General features: G+C 42.1%; 1 protein-coding gene across 2 annotated transcripts; it reads left to right on the top strand.

The window, feature by feature from the left end:
* Nucleotides 1-143: 143 nt before the first annotated feature.
* On the top strand, nt 144-27902 carry YTHDF2 (YTH N6-methyladenosine RNA binding protein F2). 2 transcript variants are annotated; one of them, XM_063139919.1, is made up of 6 exons: nt 144-379; nt 780-804; nt 2799-2878; nt 4400-4528; nt 9439-11025; nt 26996-27902. In XM_063139919.1, the coding sequence occupies exons 1-6, from the start codon at nt 353-355 to the stop codon at nt 27017-27019; spliced, it is 1872 nt and encodes a 623-aa protein (XP_062995989.1). In that variant the 5' UTR covers nt 144-352; the 3' UTR covers nt 27020-27902. The 2 variants fall into 2 exon arrangements, with proteins under 2 accessions (XP_062995989.1, XP_062995990.1); XM_063139920.1 differs by lacking the exon at nt 4400-4528 and having other exon boundaries at nt 145-379.

The following is a 27902-nucleotide window of genomic DNA, read 5'->3' as shown; positions in this document are numbered from 1 at the left end:
GGCCCAGCCAGCCAGCCTGCCTTGCGTCTCTTGCGTGCGCGCGGCCGGCGAGGACTATAGAGAGCGGGCCTGTGGGAGAGGTTTGTGGCTAGAGCGTCGACGCTGGCGGCAGCAGCAGCAGGAGGAGCCGCGGGCGGGGCGAGCCAGTCAGAGTCCTCCAGGAAGCCGAGAGCGAGCCGCGCGGTGGGTCTCCTGTTCCTCCTCCTCCCTCCTCCTCCTCCTCTTCTTCTTCCTCCTCGTTCCCCGGACAAAGCCGCCGCGGTCGCCGCCGCCGCCCCGCCCCTTCGTTTCCCCCCTACCCCTCACCTCACCGCGCAGCCCGCCTCAGAACCCCGTCGCCGAACGGAGAGCCATGTCGGCCAGCAGCCTCTTGGAGCAGGTAGGGGGAGGGGTGGACGGGTCGGAGGTGGGAGGAAAAGGCGCCCCGGACTCGGGGGCGCCACGCTGGGAAAGGCCCCGGCTTCGGGCCTAGTGTGCGAGGAGGGGGGGGGGTCGCAAAACGGACGGGGAAGCGCGCGCGCGCTCTCTCTCTCGTCTTCCTTGCTTCCCGTCGCTGCCTTCTCAAACGAACCCCCGTCAGGCAGGCCCGGCCTTCCTCCCGCCGAAGCCTCCCCGAGGCAAGCAGGCAGGCTGAGAGGCCTAGGCTGGGTCCGGCTTCTTGCCCCCTCGCCTCCCCTGCTCAGTCGGTCGCCCCCTCGCCGCCTCATGACTGATCTCTTTCTCTTCCCTCCTCTTCTTCTCTTTCTCTCTTCAACGCCGCCGTGTCGCCTGCGCTCCAGAGACCTAAGGGCCAAGGCACCAAAGGTGAGTGAGTGAGTGAGTGACGAACGAACCGCCGTGGCGGGAGCGAGAGATCGCAGGCGGGAGGCGGGGGGCGGGAGGCGGCGGCGGCCCTCTGTAGTTGGGTCCCCACTTCCCTCACCACGGAGGGAGGGAAGGAAGGAAGGAAGGAAGGAGCCCGAATTTTAGGCCTCTCTCCTCTAAAAGGCGTGTGTGCGCGCGCGCCTGTTTTGTCACCTTTCGAGGAACTGTAGCTGGTCTTGCCGCATGGGCATCTATCTGATCGTTCGCCTCTTCTGTATTTTCTTTTTTACAAAACCCCCGAACAGACGTGGGAGGGAAGTTTCTCTCTCTCTCCCCCCCCCCCCCCGTTTTAAACACCGCGTCTCCTTGGTAGGATGTGGGAGGCAGCTGTTCCCATCGGCTTTTGAAGCGTGGTGTTCATGTGCATCTGGTTTGGGCAGGCAAATCTGAAATGGCCAAATTAGTGGATATCATGGCAATGACGAGTTCCCCAAGTAAGAGGGAAAGTGTCGTAATGGGCCCTTTAATCTGGCAGGAGAAAGAATTTGAGGCATGGGAAATAAACGTTTAGAGCTAATTGCAGAAGTGAGTCATAATTAAAACAGGGGTGAAATATACTGTAAAAGGTGACAGTGGCTTATTCTGTTAGAATGGACTGGAGGAATACTGCATGTTCCTGTGTTTTCTAGGCTATATCCCTTCTCTATCCCCCCCCCCCTTTGTAGTAGAACTGCTACAGAATAAGGATTGGCTTGGAGTGAAGGCTGATAAGGGAACACAAGGAGGTTGTTTAACCGTTCACTTTTTGAAGTGAAAATGGACATTTTCCCCCCACAAAGAAAAATCAGTGGTTGTTAATAACTGGAGTGAAGTAGTTGGCCTGTGATATTCAAGTTAAAAAAGAAGGAATAGGCTCAATGAATCCTAACAGTTATTTGTAAATAAATGGACATTGAGGTGGAGGAGCAAGGTTATTAATTAATTTTAAATTTTGTTTTATAGACCAGGCAAATCTTTTCAGATAAGTTTTTAAAGGCAGTAGTAATAACAATAGTCTGTGAAGTGAATAGTCTCAAGGGTCACATTACGGGCCCTTGCTGTAGCTGTTGAAACCTATGTATGCTGCCTCCCTCTTTTCCACCTTGAAATGCCTGCATATATGAGTTCGGGTACGAGAAGGAGGAAGTGCCTGTTGATTGAACTAATTCATTACGCTTAGAATTATAGTTGGAGGAGATCCTATAAGTCAACTAGTCTACCTCTCTGTTCAGTGCGGGATCTGCAATTCAAGATGCTACTACAGCATACCTGAGAGATGGACATCCTCTACTTAAATAATTCTAGCAAAGTAGAGCCCATCACCTCTTAATGCAGACTATTCCACTGTCGAACATCTCTTACTGTTAGAAAGCTTCTCCTTGTTTGTTAGCAATGATCGGCTTCTCTAAAATTTTGAGTTGGTTCTAGTCCTGCTTCCCTGAGGCAACAGAGAACAAATCTGCTCCATCTTCTGCATGACAGTCCTTCTCATATTTAAAGATAACTATCTTGTCTTCCCTTAATCTTCTCCAGGCTAAACTTTTACTGGGATCCAAAGAAGCTTCCCATAGAGCAACAGATCTCCACTTTATGGTGATCTCCTTCCACTGAGTTTGAGGGTTAAGTGCAGTGGCTGTAAAGAGAATTCTAGTATATTTTACTATAATTAACAATATATTTGCAGGATGTAACTTGCACTTCAGCCCCCCAAACCTGTTTTCAGTCCCAGGGGTCGTAACTGAAAGAGATAAACACAAAGGAAAGCGAACATATTCTCATCTCTGAGCAGCAGTAGCCAGCCCCACACTTGTAGAATAAGGGGGCAGTTCTTTAAGGCAAGATGGAGTGGGGAACGCCTCTTGTTAGACATTAACAGCATCTCTTTTTAGAAATAAAACTACTGAGAGCATTCATGTTAGTACTGAGTAATCCTTTGTACACATTTTTGTCTTTAGTACAAAATGGATCGGTGCATCAGAAAGATGGATTAAACGATGATGATATTGAACCTTACTTGAGTCCTCAGGCCAGACCGGTGAGTGTTAGAAAATGTAACTGTTTGTTTACTAATATTGCACCCTGCACTATTAGTCCCTTTTCTGCTGTTGTTTAGTTTTCAGAAAACATTTTTGGTTTGATGTTCTACATTCAGCTAACTCAGTGATTGGATTGTCATACTTGCTAACTCCTTATAACTGTTCACTCGTAGGTTATCTGTAAATGTGCGGTGCATTGTGCTGGAAGCACATGTTAACAATTGACTGAATTTAGTAAATGTATTTGATGGTTATTTACTTGGGACATGTTACACCTTCCAGCATTTACTAATGAAGTCCCCTACCCAAGAATTTTTCTCAACACAGATCCACACAGTAAACTGCTTTGACTTTTCTAAAGGAAGAATGGAATATGTATAATTTTTTATATCAGTTAGTAGCAGTGCTGTCAAAATAAAAGTTAGAGTATTGATCTATAAACCATTTAATTATCTTCAGTGAGATCAATACTCAACACAATTACTAGGGAGTAAATCCCTTTAAACGTCAACTTCTTTCAGAGGAAGCATACTTCGAATTGCACGGCAGGTTAACTAAATAGCTCTATCTTAACTATGTTTGCTCAGAAATAAGCACCACTGATTTCTGTGGGACTGACTTTCAAGTAAATGTGTGTTAGATTAGTAGCTTAAATCAAAGTGCAATGCCCTAATTAGGTTGTGGATCTTAACCTAGTTCTGATGAGATTCATATCTAGTAGGGATTTTTTACACTCTGATCCATCATAAAACAGGCTGACTTAGTACTGGTAGACTGCATTTTGAACATATGCTCTTACCGGTGGTGGTGCTGAACAGCATTTTTTGGTTTTTCATCTGCATTAATTTATGGGTAAAAGGAGGAATGGCTGAACATTTCGTTTTGAGATCTAACTCCTATCTCTAAACTTGAATTTCAGTTTAATTTTGGCTGTTAAAAGCAGGTTCAAACTCTGGCTGGGATCTGCTGGGAAAGAATTCCATCATTGTGGAGTAATATCCAAGAATATGTTGCTGCTTGTCATGGTGGATTCTAGTGCACAGTGGCATGGTCAAATAGACTTTCCTTATCAGTCTTTGAGATTGTGACAAGATTTAGGGTGAAGGTAGCCTGAAGCAGCTGAGCATTTCCTGGATCTGTGAGCATCTTGAATTGCTCCCAGAAGACCACAGGGAGTATATGCGGATCCTAAAGCATGCTGTAATGTGCTCCCAGTCATTGACTTGTCAGAAGACTAGTTGCAGTTTCTCAGCAGTCATAAAGGACAGGTAAACTGCACTGCAGTAGTCAAACTTCAAAGTTAGAAAGGGATAAGAGATGACTGTCGGGTTGGAATCAAGAAGAAGGGGTAGCTTTCATGAAATGTGTTTATGCCACTGAAGCTGCAGCTGTATCAATAGATCTAGGAACATTCCATTTATGTAAACCTGAGGAACCCAGAGCAGACCATACCCCATACATGCTGGATGTTCCTGTTTACCTGCAGTCACTCATTATTACCTCATTTTTGTTGGCTTCAGCTCCAGTTGGCTTGTCTGCATCCCGTTCCCCACTTGCCCTGGATATCAAGTAAACTGACTGCAGGACCTGGGTCGGATGAAAAGGAAAGAGCTGGGTGTTGGCAGCATACTTATGGCACCTCACGCCAGGTCTTCAATTGATCTTGCTTAGTGGCCTTGTGTATATATACTTGTTAATCAGGAAAGGGTGGGATCTCATGATGTTTCGCATGGCAGGTTGTAGGGAGGTGGGGGGGTTCATAGCTCTTCTTCAGGAGTTCCCTGCCAGGAATCAGTAGAACCACTTGAGTAGCTTTGTAACTATCTGATAGTCATTGAAGTTGTGATAGCAAAGCCATGTGATCAGTTCTTTCAGTACTATTGAAAGATCCAATAGATTGCAATTGCTTATCTGTTTAAAGGGAAAAATAACTGATAGCGGCCCAAAGAGCAGTTTTGTGCTATATCGGACTGAAACATAGACTGGCAGAGATCCAGGAAACCGATCGACATCTGGGTACATCTAGAGTTATAGAGCAGTCAGCCGCTTGGCAGCCTGTTGGAGACAGGGTGACAATTGGCTGGAGTTACCAAGGTGCTCTCGAAGGCAGGGTGCTGGACAGTTTTAAATTATTTGTGCTTAACAGTGTTGACTTTGTGCCCTGTTGTCTAGTCTCCCTTTTGGGGGAAATTAGCAAAATGAATAACTGCCCAGTTTCTTCACTGCTTGTCAGTAATAAAAAATAAACACCTGGTTCCTACCTGCAGCTTGATTCCATTGGTGGGGAATAGCAACAAAAAACATCCAAAAAGACAAACCAAGCCTCTAAATGTCAACTTCATAGTCTGCATTCAAGCCTAAAATAAAATATGCTTTATCTGTAAAGTACATGTCAAACTTTGGTTGGCTTGTGTTTGGTTATAGATAGCCCAGGTTGACTAGGTCATTAACTTAGGAGAAAGGAAAGTGATTTCATTGTTATAATATCATAGTCCTTGGAAATTTGCCACTTGGTAAGTTGGCATTGCCAGGAATGGAGCACCATCTTTGCACTGACCACTCCCATGTTCTTAAGCAGTTACGTCTTTTGTAAGCCACGGCAGTTTGCGCTAGTTAAGCAAAGTGTGTGTATACCATGTAGTGATATTTGGTCAAAATCAGCCTAGTATTTTTCCGTTTTGGCCAGGTGTCTGACACAGCTGTCAGGATATGTGGTGTATCTTACTCCACCCCTGCCCTCTGAGAGTTCTGGAATAAATTTGACTCTGAGTAAGCCATCCTCACTGGTCCATTGTTATAATGAGTTGGAGAAAGAGGGTTGCTTCTTGCAATGAGCTTGGTGCCATCACTTTGCTTAATTTGTGTGGGTGATGGCGGAATCCATTTATAATTAACTTCAATTAAGACTTAAAATTTCATGGTCTTTGTGTGCAGTAGTCTGCTCAGTTGTGCAGTTAAGGCCTCTGTTTTGTTTACATTATAAGAAAGAGTTCTGGCAGGCCTGAGGGATTTGTTTACACTGTTAAAGCAGTTGGCCCTTTGGGGGACTGTTTTGGTTTTTGAAGTGCATTTCCTAAAAGAAAGAAAAAAGCTTAAAGTAACATTTTGCAACCAGTGTTTAATGTGATGCCAGCCAGGCAATTGATGTATGGGTTTAATGAACCAGACTTTCAGGTCACAGCGGGGCTGCACAAGTTTGGCCTTTGAAGGCCAGTGCATGATTGAGTTAGCTTCTTTTAGTCTAAGCGAGTTTATTTTAACTTATTCGTTTCTCCCATCATTACTGCATTGTGATCAATTCAGTCTCTCAAAAAGGCTCTATCGTTGGTTTACCTGGTTCAATCAAAGTACAAATTCTTCGGTGAATCTGCTAGGTTGTATTTAACTTGGAGCCCTGGCAAGGCCTAACCTACACATGTGGAAGGAATGTCTGAGTTAGGAGTTGTGTGTGAGTTAAAAGCAAGGTTCATGCTTTTCTCTTCTTGGTAATGTTCATTAAAAATGTTAAAGAAGAATGACATGACATTATACTTGATTGCTGTCAATGGGTACCCTTGGTGGATACCAGCAGAACTTTTGTATCATGCATCATCAACTAAATGTTAGGGAGATGTAGATTCTAAAAAGTTGTTCTATCATGTTGTTCAGGCCTAAGTGAACAGTTAAATAAGTGAGAATCAACCAGTATAGTTGGAGGAGCCAGAGGGTGAAATTTCATTCATTGAGCAGCAGCAGCTACTATGGTACAGTGTATGGCATTTAACAATTAATGAGCGTACCTCATAGGGTAATTGTGTGGATAAATGAGATCTCTTTCCTAGGGCCCAATCCTATGCCTGCCTATAGTTGATTGTTATCAGCAGAACACAGTGCTGCAAACAGCTGCAGATGCAGCTGTGCAAGACAAAGCTGCTGCTAAGGTTTTGGACTTGTATACTGAACTTGTTTTATATTCAACAAACCATCTGGTGGGTGAGTGTGCAGATAGGTATATGCACAACTGCATGTGTGTAGTGCAAGAGAAGCAATGGGATGTTAAAAACTGTTAGGTGTGGCCTCCTTGCTTACTGAGTAGTTCCTTCCACCACTTGCAGAGTTCCTGTTCTGAATCTCAGAACACATGCTCAGGAGTGAGTAACATCCCTCTGCAGTCATTATTTCTCTCCCATCTGGACGCAATAAATCATGGAGTCCCAACACTCATGACACACCCTCTGCAAGGTGTCTGACCTCTCCCATCGATTAGGAACGCACCCTTCTTTCTATAGCTTCTGGCCACTGTTTGCTTATTCATCATGCATAGTCCTGTTTTCAGTGACATAATGCTTGTATTTATATTAAATCTGTACCCTACTGATTCTTCAGAAAGCTATGTGATCCCTCCCTGTTCCCTCAAAGCCCTTTGGGCAGCTGACCTGTGTTATAATGGCCTGCTGCTTCTTCGGTGTAGGTGGTGGGATTGGGTGCCAGGCGCAGAGTCATGAGATAGCAGTTTCCTTTGAGCGAGGTGGCCTACGTGCTGGGGCCCTTGGTTTAAATCACTTTAGAATCTGAGACTTGTTGAATGCAGATTCATTCATTCTGGTTGGAGAGAGCCACATAACTTACTGCTTTTCCCAATTCATAGAGTGAGGGAAACTAATAGACATTTAAATTGGTGGTTGGTCTACTGAACAGGTAAATCAGGCTGAGAGATATTTGAGTGACGATGTTTCTTCAAAGAAGGAATACTTCTGAGGAAATGGGGCAACATCTTGTCAGTGATCCTGTGATATGGGGCAACACCAGTTGAGTGATCAAATAACTTTTACCCGTGGTCTTTCATTCTAGAGCAAGTCAAGAGTTGTCAACTGGAACTTAGTGAGTGTCCTTAGGCAGATCACTTTATCTCTCACCCTAGCCTACTTCACAGGGTCGTTTTGCCTAAAAATAACAGTTTTAGGCTTCTCAACGGAAGGGCAGGATACACATCAATTGTGAACTTCTGTAATTGGCAAGGGATCATGTGAAAATGAAGGGCACAGCCCTCACAAGATATGTGAAAATTCATGGGAGCTGTCCAACAGAGCAACTTTCATCCATTTCTGTGTGACTTGCGCAGGAGAAGCTCTGAATTGTCCCCTACTAAATGTAGTGTGACTTTACTCAACTCCCTCCCACCCTTAGAAAGAATAAAAGCATAAGAACATTTTCTTATTTGTGGGGTGGGGGGAGGTGCAGGGGAAGAATGTTGGGTTATTTTAGAAAGTTCTTTGTTGAAAGATATGTAATGTTAGTGTATTGTATTTAAACTACAGGTACCATTTAAAATGTGTTATACATATAACTGCAAAGTAGATACATTTTATTTGGTATCATAGTGAGTTATCAACTTGGACTTGAATGGGAAAACGCTCGCTAAGGTAGTTAGGGCAGGTTGTATTTTAGCGTTGGTGAAACATCCTGAAATCAGTAATACCCAAGTGCTTCTGGAAATGTCAACCAGCTATTGAGATTTTTAAATGTTTTAGCAAAGCATATCAGTTTAAGTTGTACAGAATTAGAGAGAAAAATAAAATTGCAAGAACTGAGTCGCATCTTAGCTTTCTTCATTTTGTTTGAAGTATTAACTTTGGGACTTCAGTCTTTTCCACTGCTGGCAGTGCAGCCCTCAGGCCCAAAATGGGTTATCACCGCTATGCTAATCCAATAATAGCCGTCATTGGAACCCTATTAGATGCTATTCATATTTCGTTGGTATCAATATGCCAACAAATTTTGATTCATTGTATCGTTGGCACATACAGTAGCCCTTAAGGACCTATGCAGCTTTGAATGTGAGTATCTTAGCATAGTGGTTTGAAAAGAGCAACGATTAAATGCTTCAAGAACTGCTGGTATGTGAAAATGTTCAATGAGTAAACTGAATAAGCACCTAGGATATATCAGTGCTTTCAACATGCATTGAACTTGGATTGTTTGAATTGGATTGCTATGCATTCATGCCATTATTAGGAGATAATATCAACTTGAGTTCCTTAAGTGTTGTAAAACAGTATGCTCCAGCAAACAGAAAGGCTTGAGTATAAAGTTTCTTGGGGGCATAGGTGGCAATCCTTTTTTCTTTTCTTTTTTGCATGACCTAGTTCAGAAGTTGTCATGCCTTTGAAACATGCAATGTTTAAACAACTTGTTGGTCCAGCAACAAATATGAAACTGTTTTAAAAGTCATCTTTTTGGGGGAGGTAGCTTAACATGGATATTACTGTATCTTCTACCACCCACGTATATTCAGCAAAATGCTACATAGGCTAAAAAGTGCAACCCCATATAATTATTAGACAAGTGGTTATTTCTATGCTGAGGGCACCTCTTGAAATTTTTTTTTGAGGGTTAAAGTGTGGGATGACCAAATTTTTACTGCTCTAAAATCGATAGATCATTCTTTGTGTTAGCTACAGATTGCAGTGAATAGTTTTGCCATGGAAGGATGATGTTGGGAAGAGGCCTTTAAAGACTTTTAATCTAGTTAGCATGCTGCAATGTGGTGTTCTAACGATTCAGTTCTTTTCTGTTCCAGAACAACGCATACACTGCGATGTCGGATTCCTACCTGCCGAATTATTACAGCCCATCCATTGGATTCTCTTACTCGTTGGGTGAAGCTGCTTGGTCTACTGGGGGTGATCCACCCATGCCCTACTTAACATCTTATGGACAGCTAAGCAATGGGGAGCCTCACTTTCTCCCAGATGCCATGTTTGGACAGCCAGGGGCCCTTGGCAGTACACCATTTCTTGGACAACATGGCTTTAACTTTTTTCCAAGTGGGATTGACTTCTCAGCTTGGGGCAATAACAGTTCTCAGGGGCAGTCAACTCAAAGTTCTGGATATAGTAGCAACTATGCTTATGCACCAAGCTCGTTGGGTGGAGCCATGATTGATGGACAGTCTGCTTTTGCCAGTGAGACCCTAAATAAGGCACCTGGCATGAATACCATAGACCAGGGGATGGCAGCCTTGAAGCTAGGCAGCACTGATGTAGCAAGCAACATCCCAAAAGTTGTTGGTTCTGCTGTTGGTAGTGGGTCCATTGCCAGTAATATCGTAGCTTCTAACAGTTTGCCTCCAGCTACCATTGCTCCTCCAAAACCAGCATCGTGGGCTGATATTGCCAGCAAACCTGCAAAACAGCAGCCCAAGCTGAAGACAAAGAATGGCATTGCAGGATCAAGTCTTCCACCGCCCCCCATAAAACACAACATGGATATTGGAACTTGGGATAACAAAGGGCCAGTGGCAAAGAACCCTTCCCAGGCTTTAGTTCAGAATATTGGTCAGCCCCCAACCCAAATATCTCCCCAACCAATGGGTCAGCCGATGAGTAACAGCCCACCAGCAGTGCAGCCTTCAGCAGGACAACAGCCACAACCTCTGCCGCCTCCACCACCCCAACCGGCTCAGCTGCCGGTGCAGCAACAGGCAGCTCAACCTGCCCGCTGGGTTGCACCTCGTAATCGTGGCAACGGGTTTGGTCAAAATGGAGTGGATGGTAATGCAGTTGGACAATCTCAACCCTCTTCTGGTTCTGCCCCTTTGGAGCCACATCCAGTCTTGGAGAAGTTGAGATCCATCAACAATTATAACCCTAAGGATTTTGACTGGAACCCAAAACATGGTCGGGTTTTCATCATCAAGAGTTATTCTGAGGATGATATTCATCGTTCCATTAAATATAACATCTGGTGCAGTACAGAGCATGGTAATAAGAGACTGGATGCTGCATACCGCTCCATGAACGGAAAAGGTCCTGTTTACTTACTGTTCAGTGTCAATGGCAGTGGTCATTTCTGCGGAGTTGCAGAAATGAAATCTGCTGTGGACTATAACACATGCGCAGGCGTGTGGTCCCAGGACAAATGGAAGGGACGCTTTGATGTCAGGTGGATTTTTGTGAAGGACGTTCCCAACAGCCAACTGCGGCACATTCGCCTAGAGAACAATGAGAATAAACCAGTGACCAACTCCAGGGACACTCAGGAGGTGCCTCTGGAAAAGGCTAAGCAGGTGCTGAAAATTATTGCTACCTACAAGCACACCACTTCCATCTTTGATGACTTCTCACACTATGAGAAACGCCAGGAGGAGGAGGAAAATGTGAAAAAGGTAACTTGCCTAACTGCTAGGATTTGGTAGGAAAGAGCAACAAATGGGAGTTGAGTGTGGTTGTATGGGACAGAGTTGACCATGAACACCAGTCCACATGTAAGTTTGAAGGGCGGGGGAATGTCATTGCTCTGTAGCTATATCTAGCATACATTTATTGAGAAGCTTGTGTAGCACACAAGTGTATTATATTGGAACACAGATTTTTCTCTCTCAAATTGATCTCACAAGAGGCCTGGAAGAGGGTGCTTGTAGCCATATGTAACCTGAATGATTATTAAATGTTGAACTATGGTGGAAGTAGCTGTATTTTTGTTTCTCAATCCATATGTTTGATATGACTCTTCCATTCTATACTTTAAAAAAATGTATGTATCCCAATTGTTATGGCCTTTTGGTGCAAGCAATAAAATTAACTTGATCTCTAAAGGATGTGCTGAGGACAGTCTTGCTTTTTGAGTGGCCAATGATGAGAAGACACTAATTAATGGAAAGTTGAGGCAAGGCCGGGATTCAAAGAGCTGCTTTGGGCATGAATAATAATAATAATAATAATAATAATAATAATAATAATAATAATAAAAATTTCTTACCCGCCTCTCCCTTTGGATCGAGAGATATGATATTGTTGGACTGTTTGACTTCTGAACAGCAGGCCCCCAAGTTATATATTGCTCATGAAACTGACGTCAGTTTCAGAAGAGGTATGCCATGTGACAGGGGCTACTGTTTGAGAAACAATCCCAAACCTCCCTTGGGCATTGTGGAGCCAGTTACATAGTCCTTTGTATCCAGGCCACTGAGAATACTTGGCATACTGTAATGTATCGGTATCTAGTTGACCAGGGATTTCGATATTTCCTCCGTTTCAATGAGTTGGATCCAGATTCAGCCAGGCTTTACTTACATTTACTTAGGTTACTCATGACTAAATTGGCACAGTGATTTCAATAGGACCTAAGCATGACTTAGTCTGGATTCAACACACTGTAAGCAAATGCAATTTTCTAGCATTGATAACTGAGGAAGATTACTTTCATTCTATGTTCCAACACAGTAGTCATTTAGGATTTTCTTGTTAACTATTGCATGGAATAGTTTAATATTGCACGACCACCTATAGGTACTAGCCTGGTTCTGGAACCCTTGTGAGTGATTTTTCTTAGGACTGAAAATTAAGACCCCTACATGGTTTTTATAGAAGTGAATTGTAGGGGCCCCAAATTGTCAAAAACACTGAGTAAAGAAGCCAGACTTAGTTGGACAAAATAGGCTTTAGACTTGGTTATGGTGGGGCTACCTATATAACTAATGCATATGATTCAGAAAGGAAGAAGAGCAGACTTAAGCATATTAATTTGTTTAAAAGAAAGTGGGTACTGTACTTGGTGGTTCCAGGCACTATTGTGTTAAAATTGCAGTATTTTATTAAAATTCAGCTTATATATTAACAGCAATACAAAATATGTTAAAAGCTGATATGGTTGCTGAAAAGCATGCTTTTAACTTGAATGGTCCGGGAATTGCTTTTTCTTTTTGGAGTTGGATTGGTGGGTCCTCAAATGGACAAGTAAAAGCAGAAGAAGATTTCCCTGTCCCTAGAGTATTATCTAAGCAAAGTGAATTTTAAAAAAGTCAGTACAGTCTTTTTACGCTCAAGATTGCAAAGCAGGGCTTCAGTCTAGCATAGTACATTAAAGGAAGTGGCTTGGTTTGTGTTCAGTCTTCAGTACATTAGTTTTGGATACAGCATACACATTATGAGAACTTGGAATAGATGGCTGAAATTTGTATGATTGCTGCCTCCTAGAATCCCTTCAGTGAGCAGGAGCTGGCTTTCAGTTTGGCTGGATGCTAGCACTCATTAATATTTGTATCCTTTGGCAGTGTCTAGCAAGAACCAATGTTATGTACATACACTTTAACCTCTTCACTTGATTACTAGAGAAGTACTCCCATATGCATGATGAAGTTCTGATCATTTTAAATGTCCATGCATCTGTAAATTGCATAAAGTTGATTGGCCTGCTGTCTTTTGTGTTAGAGGTCCTATTTTTAAGAGGTTTTTATTTCCACAGTTGCAAGACGATATTAATATGTAACTTTTTCATTGGTTTTGGTTTCACCTGTTATTACTTTAACTTCTGTGTAAAAGTAGCCCTATCGTATTGGGGAAAACTTGTACTTTCAAGAGTCTTTACATATATAACAATATTTTATGAAACTGTAGCATCATGCCAGCAGTTGAAATTAGGCCTGTAATCTTAAATCAGGGATGGCCAATAACATTTGCTCATAGCCCAGTTGATTTCCCCCCAAATCTTTTGTGGTCTAGTAGTATATTTTGCTGCACAAACTAATTCTTCCATGGGTGTTGAGGCTTTAGACTCCACCTAGTTGTAAGAACCTCAGTTTTATGGAGCACATGCATCATATCTGAGCATCACATGCAAAATCAAAAACAATCAAACTTTAGCCGGGTCTTGATTAAAATTTGATACAATTGTTAACAGGGCAGATAAACAATTTAGATCACAGGAATGTAGGAAGCTGTTATCCCTCATATGAGGTCAGACTATTTATCCATCTAGTCCACTATTGTCTATTCTGACTAGCAGCAGTTATCCACAGTCTTCTGTTAGAAATCTTCCCCATCATCTATTACCTGTTCTTTAATTGCTGATGCCGTGGATTGAACGTAATATGTTCTGCATGTAAAGTGTGTGCTCTACCACTGAGCAGGGGCCAATAAGCATTACAAGGACACAGGGTGCCAGTTGGCATCTCTTCCTAAAACAACCTACTTGGAAGTAGCTCCCACAAAATTGATGGGATTTGGTATTGGCATGGTGTGGGGCAAGATTGCATTACTTTGTTTTTAGTAGATAAAATATTCTGACACAGCTACAGTCTTGGTTCTGCTTTGCTAGTGTGACTATATATCCTCTCCTGCTCTTTAAAAAGTCTATTTAACAAAGCTTCTGATTAAGCTGCTTCTAATCAGCATGTTGGTCTTGTTCCAGTGAGCTGGTGCAAATTGCTTCCACAGACTTGTCACTAGCTATTGAATAAAGGAACTTCTGTATTTGCTTTATTACAAATGTTAGTGTAACATGTTTAAATTGTTGCGTAATGGCAAATGCACATTTGGCATGAAATGGATCATGCTGGCGTTGGAATGGCCACAGGTTATAGCCAACTCACAAATTGCAGAAATAATACCTTGAGCCATTTATAAAATCATATTGGGTCTATTTTCTTAGCACTCTGGACTTTGTGTAAGCAAAGCGTGTACTACTTAGACTTTAAGGATTTGCATTCTGCAGTGTTTTGCTGTCCAAAAAGGCATTTGAATAATGTAAATCAGACCAGCAGTGTCAACAGTAAGTATCAAGCTGAGCTGGGTGTTGAGAGATTAGTATTTCAAAATGTGAGTGTGGGATATTTGGTTAAACCCATTCTTATAAAACAAACGCCACACCTTTTTAATTACCTAATTATTGTAAAACATCAGTACTGATCAAGTTTCTGACATTAATAATATATTTCTTACCCGTCTCTCCGATTGGATCGAGACGGGGATCAACGACAAGCATAAAATACATAAAATATTGATTAAAAACATGGTATACGCTGTTTAAAAACATCCTAATATTAATTATTCCCCATGCCCCAGCATTGGATTTGTTACTCACAACATCCTTCACAGTTTTAAGTAGCTAAACTTTGGAGCAAATTTTGGATATTTTGCTGCTCCTGGTTCAGAACAGATCTATAGAGAGAAAACAGGTCTCAAGATCCTGGAAAATATAACTTCCAATATTTTTTTAAAAAAGTTATTTTTTAGCAACTTGAGACGTATTCTTTATTTATTAAAAATAAAGCTATATTTCCCAGCAAATTGAGATGGGTTCTCTCTGTAGATTTGTGGATATTTTCTACGTTGTGTACACTTCCTGATTCAAAACAGATATAGGCCATTGTAATATTAGCTTGATCATAATTTGGGCAAAAGGGTATACAATTATACACTAATTGTATGTGCGATATTGGCATCTTGCCTAGTACTCTTTAAGTATTTCATAGAATGTGAGAGAGATTGAACTGTCAAAAAGCATGATTCATTCATTAAGTTTGGGTTTGCTAATTTGAGAGATTGGCTTAAGCCTTGTAACCGGCATTCATTTTTCTCTCTGCTAATGTTGGAGGGTGACCAGCTTAGAGGAAAAACTTAGAGGAAAAGATTTTATAGCCTCAACAGTTATTTAGGTGCCTAAAAAAAGCAGGTGTAGAGCTAAGGGAGCTGTTTATTTGCTAAATTTTCTTTTGCAACCTTTTGCATAAATATTCTCCAGACGCCTAACAAGACTTTTCAACCAATCAGTAGAAATCAGTAAAATAGCACAAGATGGCAAACACAATAGATAGGGATGAGGAAAACCTGGTGCTGGCTATCAAACTATGCAGACTTCTAGTCTCCTAGCAGGACACCCCACCCACCCCGGTAATAGTTTGTTCTTGGTCCTTAAACTAGTTACTACGGTACTGATTGGTGCTAGATTTAAAGAGCTGGATCTTCATTTTTGAATAATATACTTATCCAAGTCAGTCTTGCTATCTGTTCTTGCAAACAATAAGCAGGCAAATTTCAGAATCCTAATAAAGTTTTATTAGGGTTCAGAATGCTCCTTGTTTCCATATCTGTTCTTGTGAATGCTTCATTGTTAGGTTAGGGTGATGTCTGTACTGCGTGCCTCAATCCTCTTAAGGCAGGGCTTGACAATGCAGCAGCCACCAAGAACCCCCCCGTCCCCCAGTGTACTTGCAAGGCAAACCTTTCCCCACCTCTGTTAAAGTTAAAGGAGTGGAAAGGGGTGACCTACCCCAAAATGGCTTTTTGTGGATGGAGGGAGGTCCATCCCCCACCAAAGGACCCTTAAGGGAATGGGGGTTTGGCACTGGGATTTTTTTGGCAGGGCATCCTTTTCCTTACCCTGTTTAAGTCAGTAGAATGTATTGCTCCATGTATTGTAACTTTAATGGGCAGGTGGGAGGGGGACCAAAGTTCATTGCCCCAAAAATGGCCGAGGAAGGGCAAGGAAAGAGACTCCAGAGGAGGGGGGCACACCTAATATTTTAGTCCCACTGCAACTTGTGGTGATGCTTGGGACACTCTGAAAATGTCAGAAGTACCTGAAGGCCAGAAATACTGCTTAGCCCTATCTTAATGAGTTGCTTTTACGCTCTTGTCCATTTTTTTTTTGGTCCTGGTAAAACTTCAAAAGTAAACTCATGCAAGTTGCTAATAGAAGGCTGGTCCCAGGCTAAATTAGACAAAATGCAGGGGATGCATTCGTCCAGTGTTTTTAAAACTGAAAAACAACCTTGGAGACAGTTGATTGGGAGGATCAGAGCAGTGGGATTGAGGGGCGGCTAACCTGCCTTTTGGTTTGTTCAGGGGTTAGATTAGAAGTTACAGAAGAGACATGTGAACAGTCTTCTGATATTTCTAAATTGAAAAGCATCTGTGAGAGGTCTGTTGTTTTACCCTGCAGTAAGAAAAGCAGTTTAGGAAGGGTGATTGGAGTAGAGAAATGCAGGAAAGGGTAAGCAACACCCCTTCCCCGCCATTAGTTTTCCTCATATCAGATAACCAACCTTCTGTGACTGCTTTCCATTTTTGAAAAAAGTCTGATTTTTATGAATCTCCTGTGTGAGGTTCTAGTTGGGTCCATGGACAAGGCAGGTCGTCTCTTGAGTCAAGGGAATGAAAAAAAGTCATGAAGAAAAGCATAAATGGAACAGTGAAAGCACAACACAGAATTTCAGAAATGAAAATAACTTAAGAGAGCTAGTGTAATGTAGTGGCTAGAGTGGACTCTGTCTGGGGAGATATATTTGTATCATTCCTTGCCCATGAAGTTCATTTGGCAAGTCAGTCAACCTCTACCTCAGAGGGTTGTTGTAAAGATAAAGTGGGAATAACTCACATCCATGTCCACCACTTCAATATTTTTAGTTTAGAAACTTTTATGCTGTCTTTAAAAGAAAAAAAACAAGCCGAACACAGCCCACAATAAAACAAAGAAAACAAAAAATACAAAAAAATGCCGATAACTAAATATTAACACTATTTAAATGAACGATCAGCATAAACACAGCAAAACCAGCACAGAATCACCATACCCCAAACTATTCTAAAATAAGTATAAAACAAGGCTCGACTGGAAAAGAATATGCTGGGAGACAGACCTACTTCTTGAGGAAAGGAGTTCCAGTGATAAAGGGTTCCCACTGAAAAGGCTTTATCTCATAATTGTAGCTATTGGTGGGTCTGAGCAGGGTCTTTATGACAGGTGTTAAGGTCCAGGCAGACTTCTCTGGGTGTTGATGATTCTTCAGATAAGGAAAGGAAAGGAACCTCTTGTGCAAGCCCTTGAGACATTGCTTTCGCTGACATTTTCTTGGCAGACTTTGTAGCGGGGTGGTTTGCCATTGCTTTCCCCAGTCGCAGTTACCTTTCCCCCAGCTGGCTGGGTACTCATTTTACCAACCTCGGAAGGATGGAAGGCTGAGTCAATCTGAGCCGGCTGCATGAGAACCAGCTTCCTCTGGGATCGAACTCGGGCTGTGGGGAGAGTTTTGGCTGCAGTAACTGCCGCTTACCACTCTGCACCACACGAGATAACTTTGTCCCAAATCATTCAGGCCGTCAAAGGTCAATGTCTGCATTGTCTGCATAAGCGAATAGGGAGCTAGCACAGCTGATATAAAATTGGTCTGATATGCTTCACTGGGTTAGAACCAAATGCAGGTAATTTTATTTACCTTTTTTGCTTACTGCATTTTGAATCTGAATCTTCTACAGCTTCTCGTCTTCCTCTTTATTGACTCAGTGTTTTGACCATGAACAATATTGTTTCTCCAATGTAGAACTAAAATACCTTGCATGGAAAAGTGTATTAATACTTCCAATGCTTTAAAGTTTTATTAACAGCATCTCCTTGGGGGTAACCTTTCACTTATGGAAAAAATAACCTGCACAAAGTTTTGTTGCCCTCTTCAGTTTGTGAAAGATACATTTGTAAGTGCATTGATGGTTTTTTTTTAATTTAAGAGCCATTGTTCTAAGCTAGATGTTTAGTTTATCTACATGATGGTAATTTGCCATACAATGGCTTATATCCAAAGGTGTTTATATGGGTGGGAAGCACTTGCCTTTGCACAAGATGGTGCTCCTGAGATTTTCCCATACACTGCAGCCCAACTCCCTCGAGCTTCTTCTAAGGATTGGCTGGCTCAGACTTTATAGGATATGATGTGGGGTCTGCAGTGGGTAGGGCTTGTTGACAAAAAAAATAAGGGCTTTCCGCTTCAGCAACTGCACTTTTGGATGAAAGCCATAGGCTTAATTCACCAGTAATACACAACCCATGGTTTGACTCTCAGGGTCACCTTGGGGTCACACGTTTCCCTTGCATGCTCAGGGAAGGAAATCAGTGGTTTCTGCAACCATAATAGGTTTCCAATTCTGGTTTGGAGGCAAAATATCACCTGCCCAGTTTTGGATATCATGGAAAAACGATGGTTTGCCTCAACCAGGAAGTGGGGGAGTAAATTGGAGAATGTAACCTCAAACTAGGATCCCAATGACTAAAATGAAGTTTACATGTTGACCAAGTTGCTGTGTTAGTTGAACAGTGCAATTATCACAACAAGATGACTAACAAGATAAATCTATAGGGCCTATAAGTTTACCTTGTCCTCAAAATATAGGAAGATGCATTGTAGTTTGGCCTCCATTATGTAGACTTTTTTTTTCATTGATAGTGTACATGCCTTCTCTCTTATGGAATAGGGAGAACTCTTGTGTACATCAGGAGCAGGTTTGAGAAAATGGCAAGTGATTTGTACAATGATGTTTGTTTTCAACGCTTTTCTCAGAGCAATAAAAGCTAATATGAACTGCTTTCTAGGTGCTACACGACAGTGACTTGAGGTTCATTCAAATTTTGGTAAATTTATCAAACTCATATGGTGACTTTTATCACGAGTAAATGCTTTACACAGTGCTTAAAAGACTGTTACACCTTATACATAATAGAACTTTCAAGCTGACTCGGATATTCATGAGAACTACAAAAAAAATTGAATCCACTTTTGGAGTGGTGTACTGTGTCAACTTCAGAATTTAAACTAGACAGGCAGAGCTTGGTCAGTTATCCATGTCTGAGTAAACTCTTGAACAAATTATTGCTAGGTGTTGTACATGAGACTGCCTTTGAAGACCTTTCTGAAATGTCAGCTGGTACAAAATACACTTGTCAGGATCCTAGCTAGGTATGGCTATAGGGGAACATACCTTGCCCTTACAGAGGCTGCTGGTTTATTTCAGGCAAAATTCAAAGTCCTAGTTGTTGCTTATAAACGCTAAATATTTGGGACATGGCTACTTGAGGGGCTATCTTCTTCCAAACTTGCCCAAACCTTTTATTTATCGTAGCTGTCAGTAAAAGGTTTGGGCACCATCCGCATCCCCCACCATCTGAAATAAGGATGGATGATGACCAGGGAGAGGGTCTCTTTGGTCATGGAACCTTGTATGGAATATTCGCCCCAGAAAAGCTTGCTTGGCTCCAACATTGATATCATTTTCAGCACCAGATGAAGATTTCTAAAAATATTGACCAATAATTCAAACATGTTAATAGCTGTTTTAAATTTATTAAGGACATTTACGTGTCTCCCCATAACATAAAAGTTTTTATTTGTTGTACGCTGCCCTTTGTTGTTTATTCATTCAGTCGTTTCCGACTCTTCGTGACTTCATGGACCAGCCCACGCCAGAGCTTTCTGTTGGCTGTTGCCACCCCCAGCTCCCCCAAGGTCAAGTCTGTCACCTCCAGAATATCATCCATCCATCTTGCCCTTGGTCGGCCCCTCTTCCTTTTGCATCAGCCTCTTCTCCAGGGTATCCTGTCTTCTCATTATGTGGCCAAAGTACTTCAGTTTTGCCTTTAATACCCTTCCCTCAAGTGAGCAGTCTGGCTTTATTTCCTGGAGTATGGACTGGTTTGATCTTCTTGCAGTCCAAAGCACTGTCAGAATTTTCCTCCAACACCACAGTTCAAAAGCATCTATCTTCCTTCGCTCAGCTTTCCTTATGGTCCAGCTCTCGCAGCCATAGGTTACTACGGGGAATACCATTGCTTTAACTATGCGGACCTTTGTTGTCAGTGTGGTGTCTCTGCTCTTAACTATTTTATCAAGATTTGTCATTGCTCTCCTCCCAAGAAGTAAACGTCTTCTGATTTCCTGGCTGCAGTCAGCGTCTGCAGTAATCTTTGCGCCCAGAAATACAAAGTCTGTCACTGCCTCCACGTTTTCTCCCTCTATTTGCCAGTTATCAATCAAGCTGGTTGCCATAATCTTGGTTTTTTTGAGGTTTAACTGCAACCCAGCTTTTGCACTTTTTTCTTTCACCTTTGTCATAAAGTTCCTCAGCTCCTCCTTGCTTTCAGCCATCAAAGTGGTGTCATCTGCATATCTGAGATTGTTAATGTTTCTTCCTGTGATTTTAACTCCAGCCTTGGATTCGTCAAGCCCAGCACGTCGCATGATGTGTTCTGCATACAAGTTGAATAGGTAAGGTGAGAGTATACAACCCTGCCGTACTCCTTTCCCAATCTTAAACCAGTCCATTGTTCCGTGGTCTTTTCTTATCGTTGCTACTTGTTCGTTATACAGATTCCTCAGGAGGCAGACAAGATGACTTGGTATCCCCATACTCCCAAGAACTTGCCACAGTTTGTTATGATCCACACAGTCAAAGGCTTTAGAATAGTCAATAAAACAGAAATAGATGTTTTTCTGGAACTCCCTGGCTTTCTCCATTATCCAGCGGATATTGGCAATTTGGTCTCTAGTTCCTCTGCCTTTTCTAAACCCAGCTAGTACATCTGGCAATTCTTGCTCCATGAATTGCTGGAGTCTACCTTGCAGGATCTTGAGCATTACCTTGCTGGCATGTGAAGTAAGTGCCACTGTCCGATAGTTGGAACATTCTTTAGTGTTTCCCTTTTTTGGTATGGGGATATAAGTTGATTTTTTCCAGTCTGATGGCCATTCTTGTGTTTTCCAAATTTGCTGGCATATGGCATGCATCACCTTGCAATATTTTAAACAGTTCAGCTGGGATACCGTCGTCTCCTGCTGCCTTTTTATTAGCAATGCTTCTTAAGGCCCATTCAACCTCACTCTTCAGGATGTCTGGCTCTAACTCACTGACCACACCATCTGAGCTATCCCCAATATTATTATCCTTCCTATACAGATCTTCCGTATATTCTTGCCACCTTTTCTTGATCTCTTCTGTTTCTGTTAGGTCCTTGCCATCTTTGTTTTTGATCATACCCATTTTTGCCTGGAATTTACCTCTGATGTTTCTAATTTTCTGGAAGAGGTCTCTTGTCCTTCCTATTCTATTGTCTTCCTCCACTTCCGCACATTGCTTGTTTAAAAATAATTCCTTATCACTTCTGGCTAACCTCTGGAATTTTGCATTTAATTGGGCATATCTCCCCCTATCACTGTTGCCTTTTGCTTTCCTTCTTTCTTGGGCTACTTCCAGTGTCTCAGCAGACAGCCATCTTGCCTTCTTGGTTTTCTATTTCTTTTTGACGTTTTTGTTGCCACCTCTTGGACAGTGTTGTGAACTTCTGTCCATAGTTCTTCTGGGACCCTATCTACTAAATCTAGTCCCTTAAATCTATTCTTCACTTCCACTGCATATTCATTAGGAATATTAGTGAGCTCATATCTAACTGATCTGTGGGTCTTCCCTATTCTCTTTAGTTTGATTCTAAATTGTGCAATAAGAAGTTTGTGATCTGAACGCTGCCCTTAGAGTCTTTCATTTGAGTTGTGACCAGTAAGCAAATACTGCTCAGAACCAGCTTCATATTTTCAGGAGAACCTAATTCTGGAATATCTCCAGCCTTGTTAAACTCCAAATGTACAGAATATAATACTAACTTTAACTGAAATAAAACCCTGTAGGGTTGGCATTTGTAAGTTGATTATAGAAATGACTAGCTGATATACCCAGCGTTTCTCAGGCCCCCTAATATGTATGTCTGCGAGGTAATCAGTAGGCCGGTGCTACGGCTGTGAGTTAACTTTTAAATGAATTAAATTTGCATCTTTTTTTACCTCTCTCACCCTCACAACAACCCTGCATGGTAGGTTGGTGCTAAACCTGTGATGTAACTTTAAAACAAATTAAATTTGCTTCTTTTTTCTTTAATCCCTGTCACATATGGGTGTTGGGAGTGCCACCATAATTTTATTTGTCCCCACAGAAATTATATTTCATGCTTTTTGCCATGTTGTCAACTTGCCCAATGGGAGTCCTGCCACTGGGAATCATGGGAAGTAAAGTCCAGCTGAGCCAGTCCGTGCTGCATTATGCAATCGGTGTCCATAGGTGGGCCATGAGGGAGCTGACTGAATGACAGTTAACCCTCCTCCCCTGCTGCTCCTGATGGGTGATATGCTGCAGAGAAAGACACTTAAGCCTTATTTGTTAGTAGTCATTGTGCAGTTCCATTGATGCTAAAGGACAAATAGGATGGCACTCAACACATTTTTGCTACATTGAACACATTCTCAGAATGTGTTATCTGAACTAAAATATCTGCTTTAATTGTTTTCCATATTGGTTAGTGGGTTGTCAAACCAAATGTCCTAGATGTGACCAGTGGCTGATTATAACCATAAGCTATAAACTGTGACTGCTAGGCTGGCTGTGATTGGTTGGATGAATGGATTGTATGGGCTTTTGAGTGGTTGAGGGCATGCTTGAGTTGTGAGCGGGTGTTGAGAATGTGTGGGTAGATCTGGTGTGGTAAGGATGTGGTTGGGAAACTTTCACACAGAGACCCATGGAGGTGGTACCTCTATTCCAGTGACTTGGAGCAGAAGGAGATGTGGCAGGAGGAGGGGTTTGGGACATCAGAGTAGAATCATAGAATAGTAGAGTTGAAAGGAACCTATAAGGCCATCGAGTCCAACTCCCTGCTCAATGCAGGAATCCACCTTAAAGCATCCCTGACAGATGGCTGTCCAGCTGCGTCTTGAATGCCTCTAGCGTGGGAGAGCCCACAACCTCCCTAGGTGATTGGTTCCATTGTCATACTGCTCTAACAGTTGGGAAATTTTTCCTGATGTCCAGCCAGAATCTAGCTTCCTGTAACTTGAGCCCATTAGTCTGTGTCCTGCACTCTGGGATGATCGAGAAGAGATCCTGTCCCTCCTCTGTGTGACAACCTTTCAAGTATTCTGTGCTATCATGTCTCCCCTCAATCTTCTCTTCTCAAGGCTCTTTGAGTCTCTCCTCATAGGGCTTTGTTCCTCTTCTATCCTCCTCCCTCAGCTCTCATGTACGGCTGCAGAGCCAGGAAAGGGGACAGGAGGGGTCTTACCTGGTCTGTTGCGGCCTGTTGCTGGCTTCACTAGAGCCCGCGGCTCAACCCGGAAGTGTACAGTCCCGGGTTGAGCCACAGGTTCTAGTGAAGCCGGCAACGGGCCGCGACGGACCAGGTAAGACCCCACTGCCCCCTTACCTGGCTCTGCAGCCATTGCTGCACGGGCGGCGGCAGCAGCACCAGGTAAGGCTCCCTTACCTTTTTTTTGGAGCTCCGGATCGAGGCGAAGGATCCGCCTTCATCTTGATCCGCTCTGCGACGCTCTGCTGCCCCCCCATCCTCTTAGCCTCCGGCTTAAGGGGAGGCGAAGCACCCTGATCCGCTTCTGCTTCTCCGATCCAAAGAGAAGCCAACCACAGCGGTCAACCAGGGGTCTACAAGCAGGACACAGAGCAACAACGCCCTCCCAGCCATGTTCCCCAAGCAACTGTTGAATTGCCTCTGATACTAGAAATAGCACATAGCCATCAGGACTAGTAGCCATTGATAGCCTCCTTCTCCAGGAATTTATCCAACCCTTTTTTAAAGTATCCCAATTAGTGGCCTTCACTACGTGTTGTGGTAGCGAATTCCATAGTTTAACTATGCACTATGTGAAGAAGTACTTAAGAACATAAGAAGAGCCATGCTGGATCAGGCCGAGTTTCCAGATTGGGGATGCTGCTGGTGTACCACCCTCCCTGCTGCCCAGTGACCTCCGTGACTGAGCTGGCAGAGATAGTCTCAAGTGTGGTGAGGTCAACACTGCATCTATTTCGGGAAGCCTTTCTTGACTGACCAGCCATGTTTTTTTTAATAGCATTGTGGGTTTTTAAAATAATTCTTAATATGGAGTTTTATTCTTTGGTCTTACCTGTTAACTTTTATTGTTCACTGCTCTGGAAACTGCCTAGATGTGGAGCTGTATTTACATGTTGTAAATAAATAATTATTTTTTAAATAGTTTGTTAACAGGTGTGATACATTCTGGTTGATAAAAATCAATGATTTAAAAATCAGATTTTTAAATTTATATTGGAAAGATATCAAAGATATCATCAGGAATTCTAATTATACACCTTCTAATTCTACTCTATGACTATGTTAACAGCAGTTTATGGAGATGGCAGACAACCTGATCAGTCCTGCACATGGTGTACAGAAGTGCATTCTCCCTCTCTCTCCCCCAAGGCCTTCCTTCTATGTAAGTGCAAAGATAGCGAAGGTCAATGAATAGAGAATTTGGGGAGATGGAGTAGATCTGAACAAGGAGAAGGAGTCTGGATATAAATGCAAGAGATGAACCGCCCAGAGAGCTCCGGCCATTGGGCGGTATAGAAATGTAATAAATAAACAAATAAATAAGAGATAGGAGAATGGAATCGAAAGTGAAACCAAAAGTGAATAGAACATATTCATGCAGTGCTGACTCCTGAAGAAATTTCTGCTACCTGAATCTTCCACTGTAGAAGAGAAATACCTAGCATGGAAGCAGCAGGCCATAAAAGCAACTCCATTTGGGAATATTTTGTTTCTGCACCTGCTAATTGTGCCCAATTTTAATTGCCTACATTTTATTTTTAGAAAAACTTTACATGTACTTAATAACTGAAATAGTTAACCAAAACACACTGTGTGTGTTTTGATAACGTTTGTTGAAGATAACTAATCAGAAGAATAAACAATTTTATTAGTACTGTTTGGTGGTGGTGAGTCTGGCACATCAGGACAAAAATATCATGATTAATTGAACAGTTGGAGCTGATTCATCTCCTGAATAACTTCACAAGTTTATTCTGCTCTAGTACTAAAATGACCAAATTATCACTCCATTTTGATTAAAATTAATCTGAAAAGAATTCAGAATAATTTCTTAGTGTGTCCCTACCTTATAATGAAGCCTACATCTCTGAATATGTATTAAGATGATATTAAACAATGTAGTTCTATTAAAAATGATGATTAAATAGGGTCGTCCTCAGTAGTGATTTAAACTGTGATTTAAATTACTAAATTTGAGTCCTTCAAGGAAGTGATTTAATCATAATTTAAATCAATTTGATTTAAATCAAATCAAATCAGCTCTGCTGTTTTTAGTGGCAGCATTCTATATTAGTTGAAAGTACTTTTTACTACCTTCAGCGGTAGCCTTGTATTGAGCCTCCAGGGATCATGACAAAATGGAACAGATTGAATTATTTATTATACCATCCTTCCTCCAAGGAGCCCAAGGTAGGTTAGGCTGAGAGTGACTGGCCAAAGTCACCTGGTAAGCTTCATAGCCAAGCAGGAACTTGAACCTGGGTCTTCTGAGTCCAGTCCAACACTCTAACCGCTATACCACACTGGCTCTCAATTTGCTATGCAGGTATAAGCCTTCAAGGTTTGTCCAGGTAATCTTCTGTGATAGTATTTATTTATTTATTTATTTAGAATACTTATATACCGCTACCCATTGAAAAAATTACTTAAAGCAGGGGTAGGCAACGTAGGAGGGGGTATCCAGGGTCCAATTCTGACCTCCTGGAGGCTCTCGTACGCTTCACTTGTCCTGTTGCCAATTCACAAGTGGCAAACCCTCGCTGCTTTTCACTAAATGTCAGTGGCAAGCCGCTGTGGTAGCCCAAAACATACAAAGTTAGCTTGTTTTCAAGACAGATGTGTCCCTTTTAGCCTCCCGTAGTGGTTTGCCACAGAGATTCAGGAGCATATGCAGGAGGCGTGCATCTTGTGGGCCGCGTGTTGTTCACCCTGACTTAAAGCATCACTACATAGCCTCACCAATTGGGTTTTGTCAAAAGCAATTTTCATTAAACTTTGGATTGGTCTGTAAAGTAACACTTATCTCTACATGGCTTCAGCTTTATGTGGGAGCAGAGTCTCCTCCGTCGTCGTGTCTGCCTTGATAGAAACATCTGATCATCAGCTGACATGGTTTTCTTGAGTAGCTTGAAGGGATCAGTCATGCCTGAGTAGTTAAGGGATTTTCTTCCACTCCTCATCAAATGCCACAAGTTAGCTGCCTAGCCTTGATCCTTTAGGTGGGAGGGGTGTTGCCTTTTGTCATACCACAGTCAGTAGAAAGTAATCTTGCCGCCTCCCTCACCTCCACCGCAATGCCAGCCTGAGTGGGCCGCAAGAGTGACTTTCCGGGGGTGAGGAACAATGACCTGTTTGGATTAAACCACACTAACCTCCTTCTTTCAGAGGTAAAATTATGAAATGAGCAGGTAAATATGAAATGTCAGCTGTTACGGTTGCCATTTTTAATTATGGAAAAGAGGATTCTGGGGTGGAGGTAGCAGGGGGCTGCCCACCCTTGACTAAGCATAGTGTAGCTACATTTGAAATATTAAAAGGTGGCTTAACTCAGCTGAAGGTCCGTAATTAGGAATGGGTCTCATCATAAGCCCTTGATCTATTTAACAATTGAAAATGATGCATTTTAAAGCTTTACAAAACTGGCATCCATTAACCAGTTTCTTTTTCCTCTCTCCTTCCTATAGGAACGTCAAGGCCGTGTCAAGTAAAGCACGGGCCCCTTCCACAAAGACTGCAGCAGGGATGTTGCATCTTGGATATCTTTCAGAAAGGAAGAAAAACGACGCCAGAGAGAATTGGGACTTAATTCATTGACTTCATACAAACTCTTATAAACTTACAGTTTAAAAAAAACGTATTGGAATTTCACAAGAGACATAGGACTTAAAAAACAAAAAAATCCCCTTCTAGGTAGAGTAGAGGTGAAACTGTCCCCCTTTCTTTTGGCTTTGGTTGTGATTTCAGAGCATACGCTTTGTTTTTTTGTCTTTTTACTATGTTATCGGATTTTAAAGTCCGCAAGTGGCATATGCCTTTTTTCCTCTTAATTTTTAAACCTGCCGCTTCCCTGATTTCCTGGCCTTCTGGACTCCTCCTTCCCCGTGTTCTTTTTGTTTTGTTTTTTGACATTTGCACTTGGAACACCGAGTTGTGACTTTCTTTTGGACATCCACCATGGAAAGTGGAATGAATAACTTTTTTTTTCCATGGACTGAAAGATGAATTTTATGAAGAATTTGATTTTTTTTTTTTATGCCTAGAAGATTTGAATGGAATTTGTCTACAAGGTCGTGTCTGAGGGGTGGTTCATTTTCTCAAAAGTCAAATACGAAGAGTCCTAAGAAATGTTCTGTTCTTGTGCATTATATGGATTACAGATTAAGTCTGGCTTGATTTGATTTGAAGGCTGAGAACAGTGGTAAAAACTTGTTTGTTTACAGGAAAATTAATTTTGGAAGAAAAAAAATATATTGTAAACTGTGTAGTGAATGTTTCTTCAGTTTTCTTGTTAAGCCAATGAGGAATGGCCGCTGCCTTTCTTTCACCATTAATCACTTCTCAATAATAAACGTGAGATCCTGTTGAGCATCA

Source organism: Elgaria multicarinata, chromosome 13 (genome assembly GCF_023053635.1).
Source record: "Elgaria multicarinata webbii isolate HBS135686 ecotype San Diego chromosome 13, rElgMul1.1.pri, whole genome shotgun sequence".
In the NCBI taxonomy this organism is placed as follows: domain Eukaryota; kingdom Metazoa; phylum Chordata; class Lepidosauria; order Squamata; family Anguidae; genus Elgaria; species Elgaria multicarinata.
The sequence above is the reverse complement of the archived record's forward strand: the minus strand, read 5'-3'. Positions and strand labels throughout refer to the sequence as shown.

Bases quoted from the DNA above. Each gene is read 5' to 3' on its own strand.
- YTHDF2 (XM_063139919.1), top strand. From the start codon at position 353: ATGTCGGCCAGCAGCCTCTTGGAGCAG. The intron at 2,879-4,399 runs GTGAGTGTTAGA...TGTTGGCTTCAG, and splicing joins TGAGTCCTCAGGCCAGACCG to CTCCAGTTGGCTTGTCTGCA. The intron at 4,529-9,438 runs GTCTTCAATTGA...TTTCTGTTCCAG, and splicing joins CTTATGGCACCTCACGCCAG to AACAACGCATACACTGCGAT.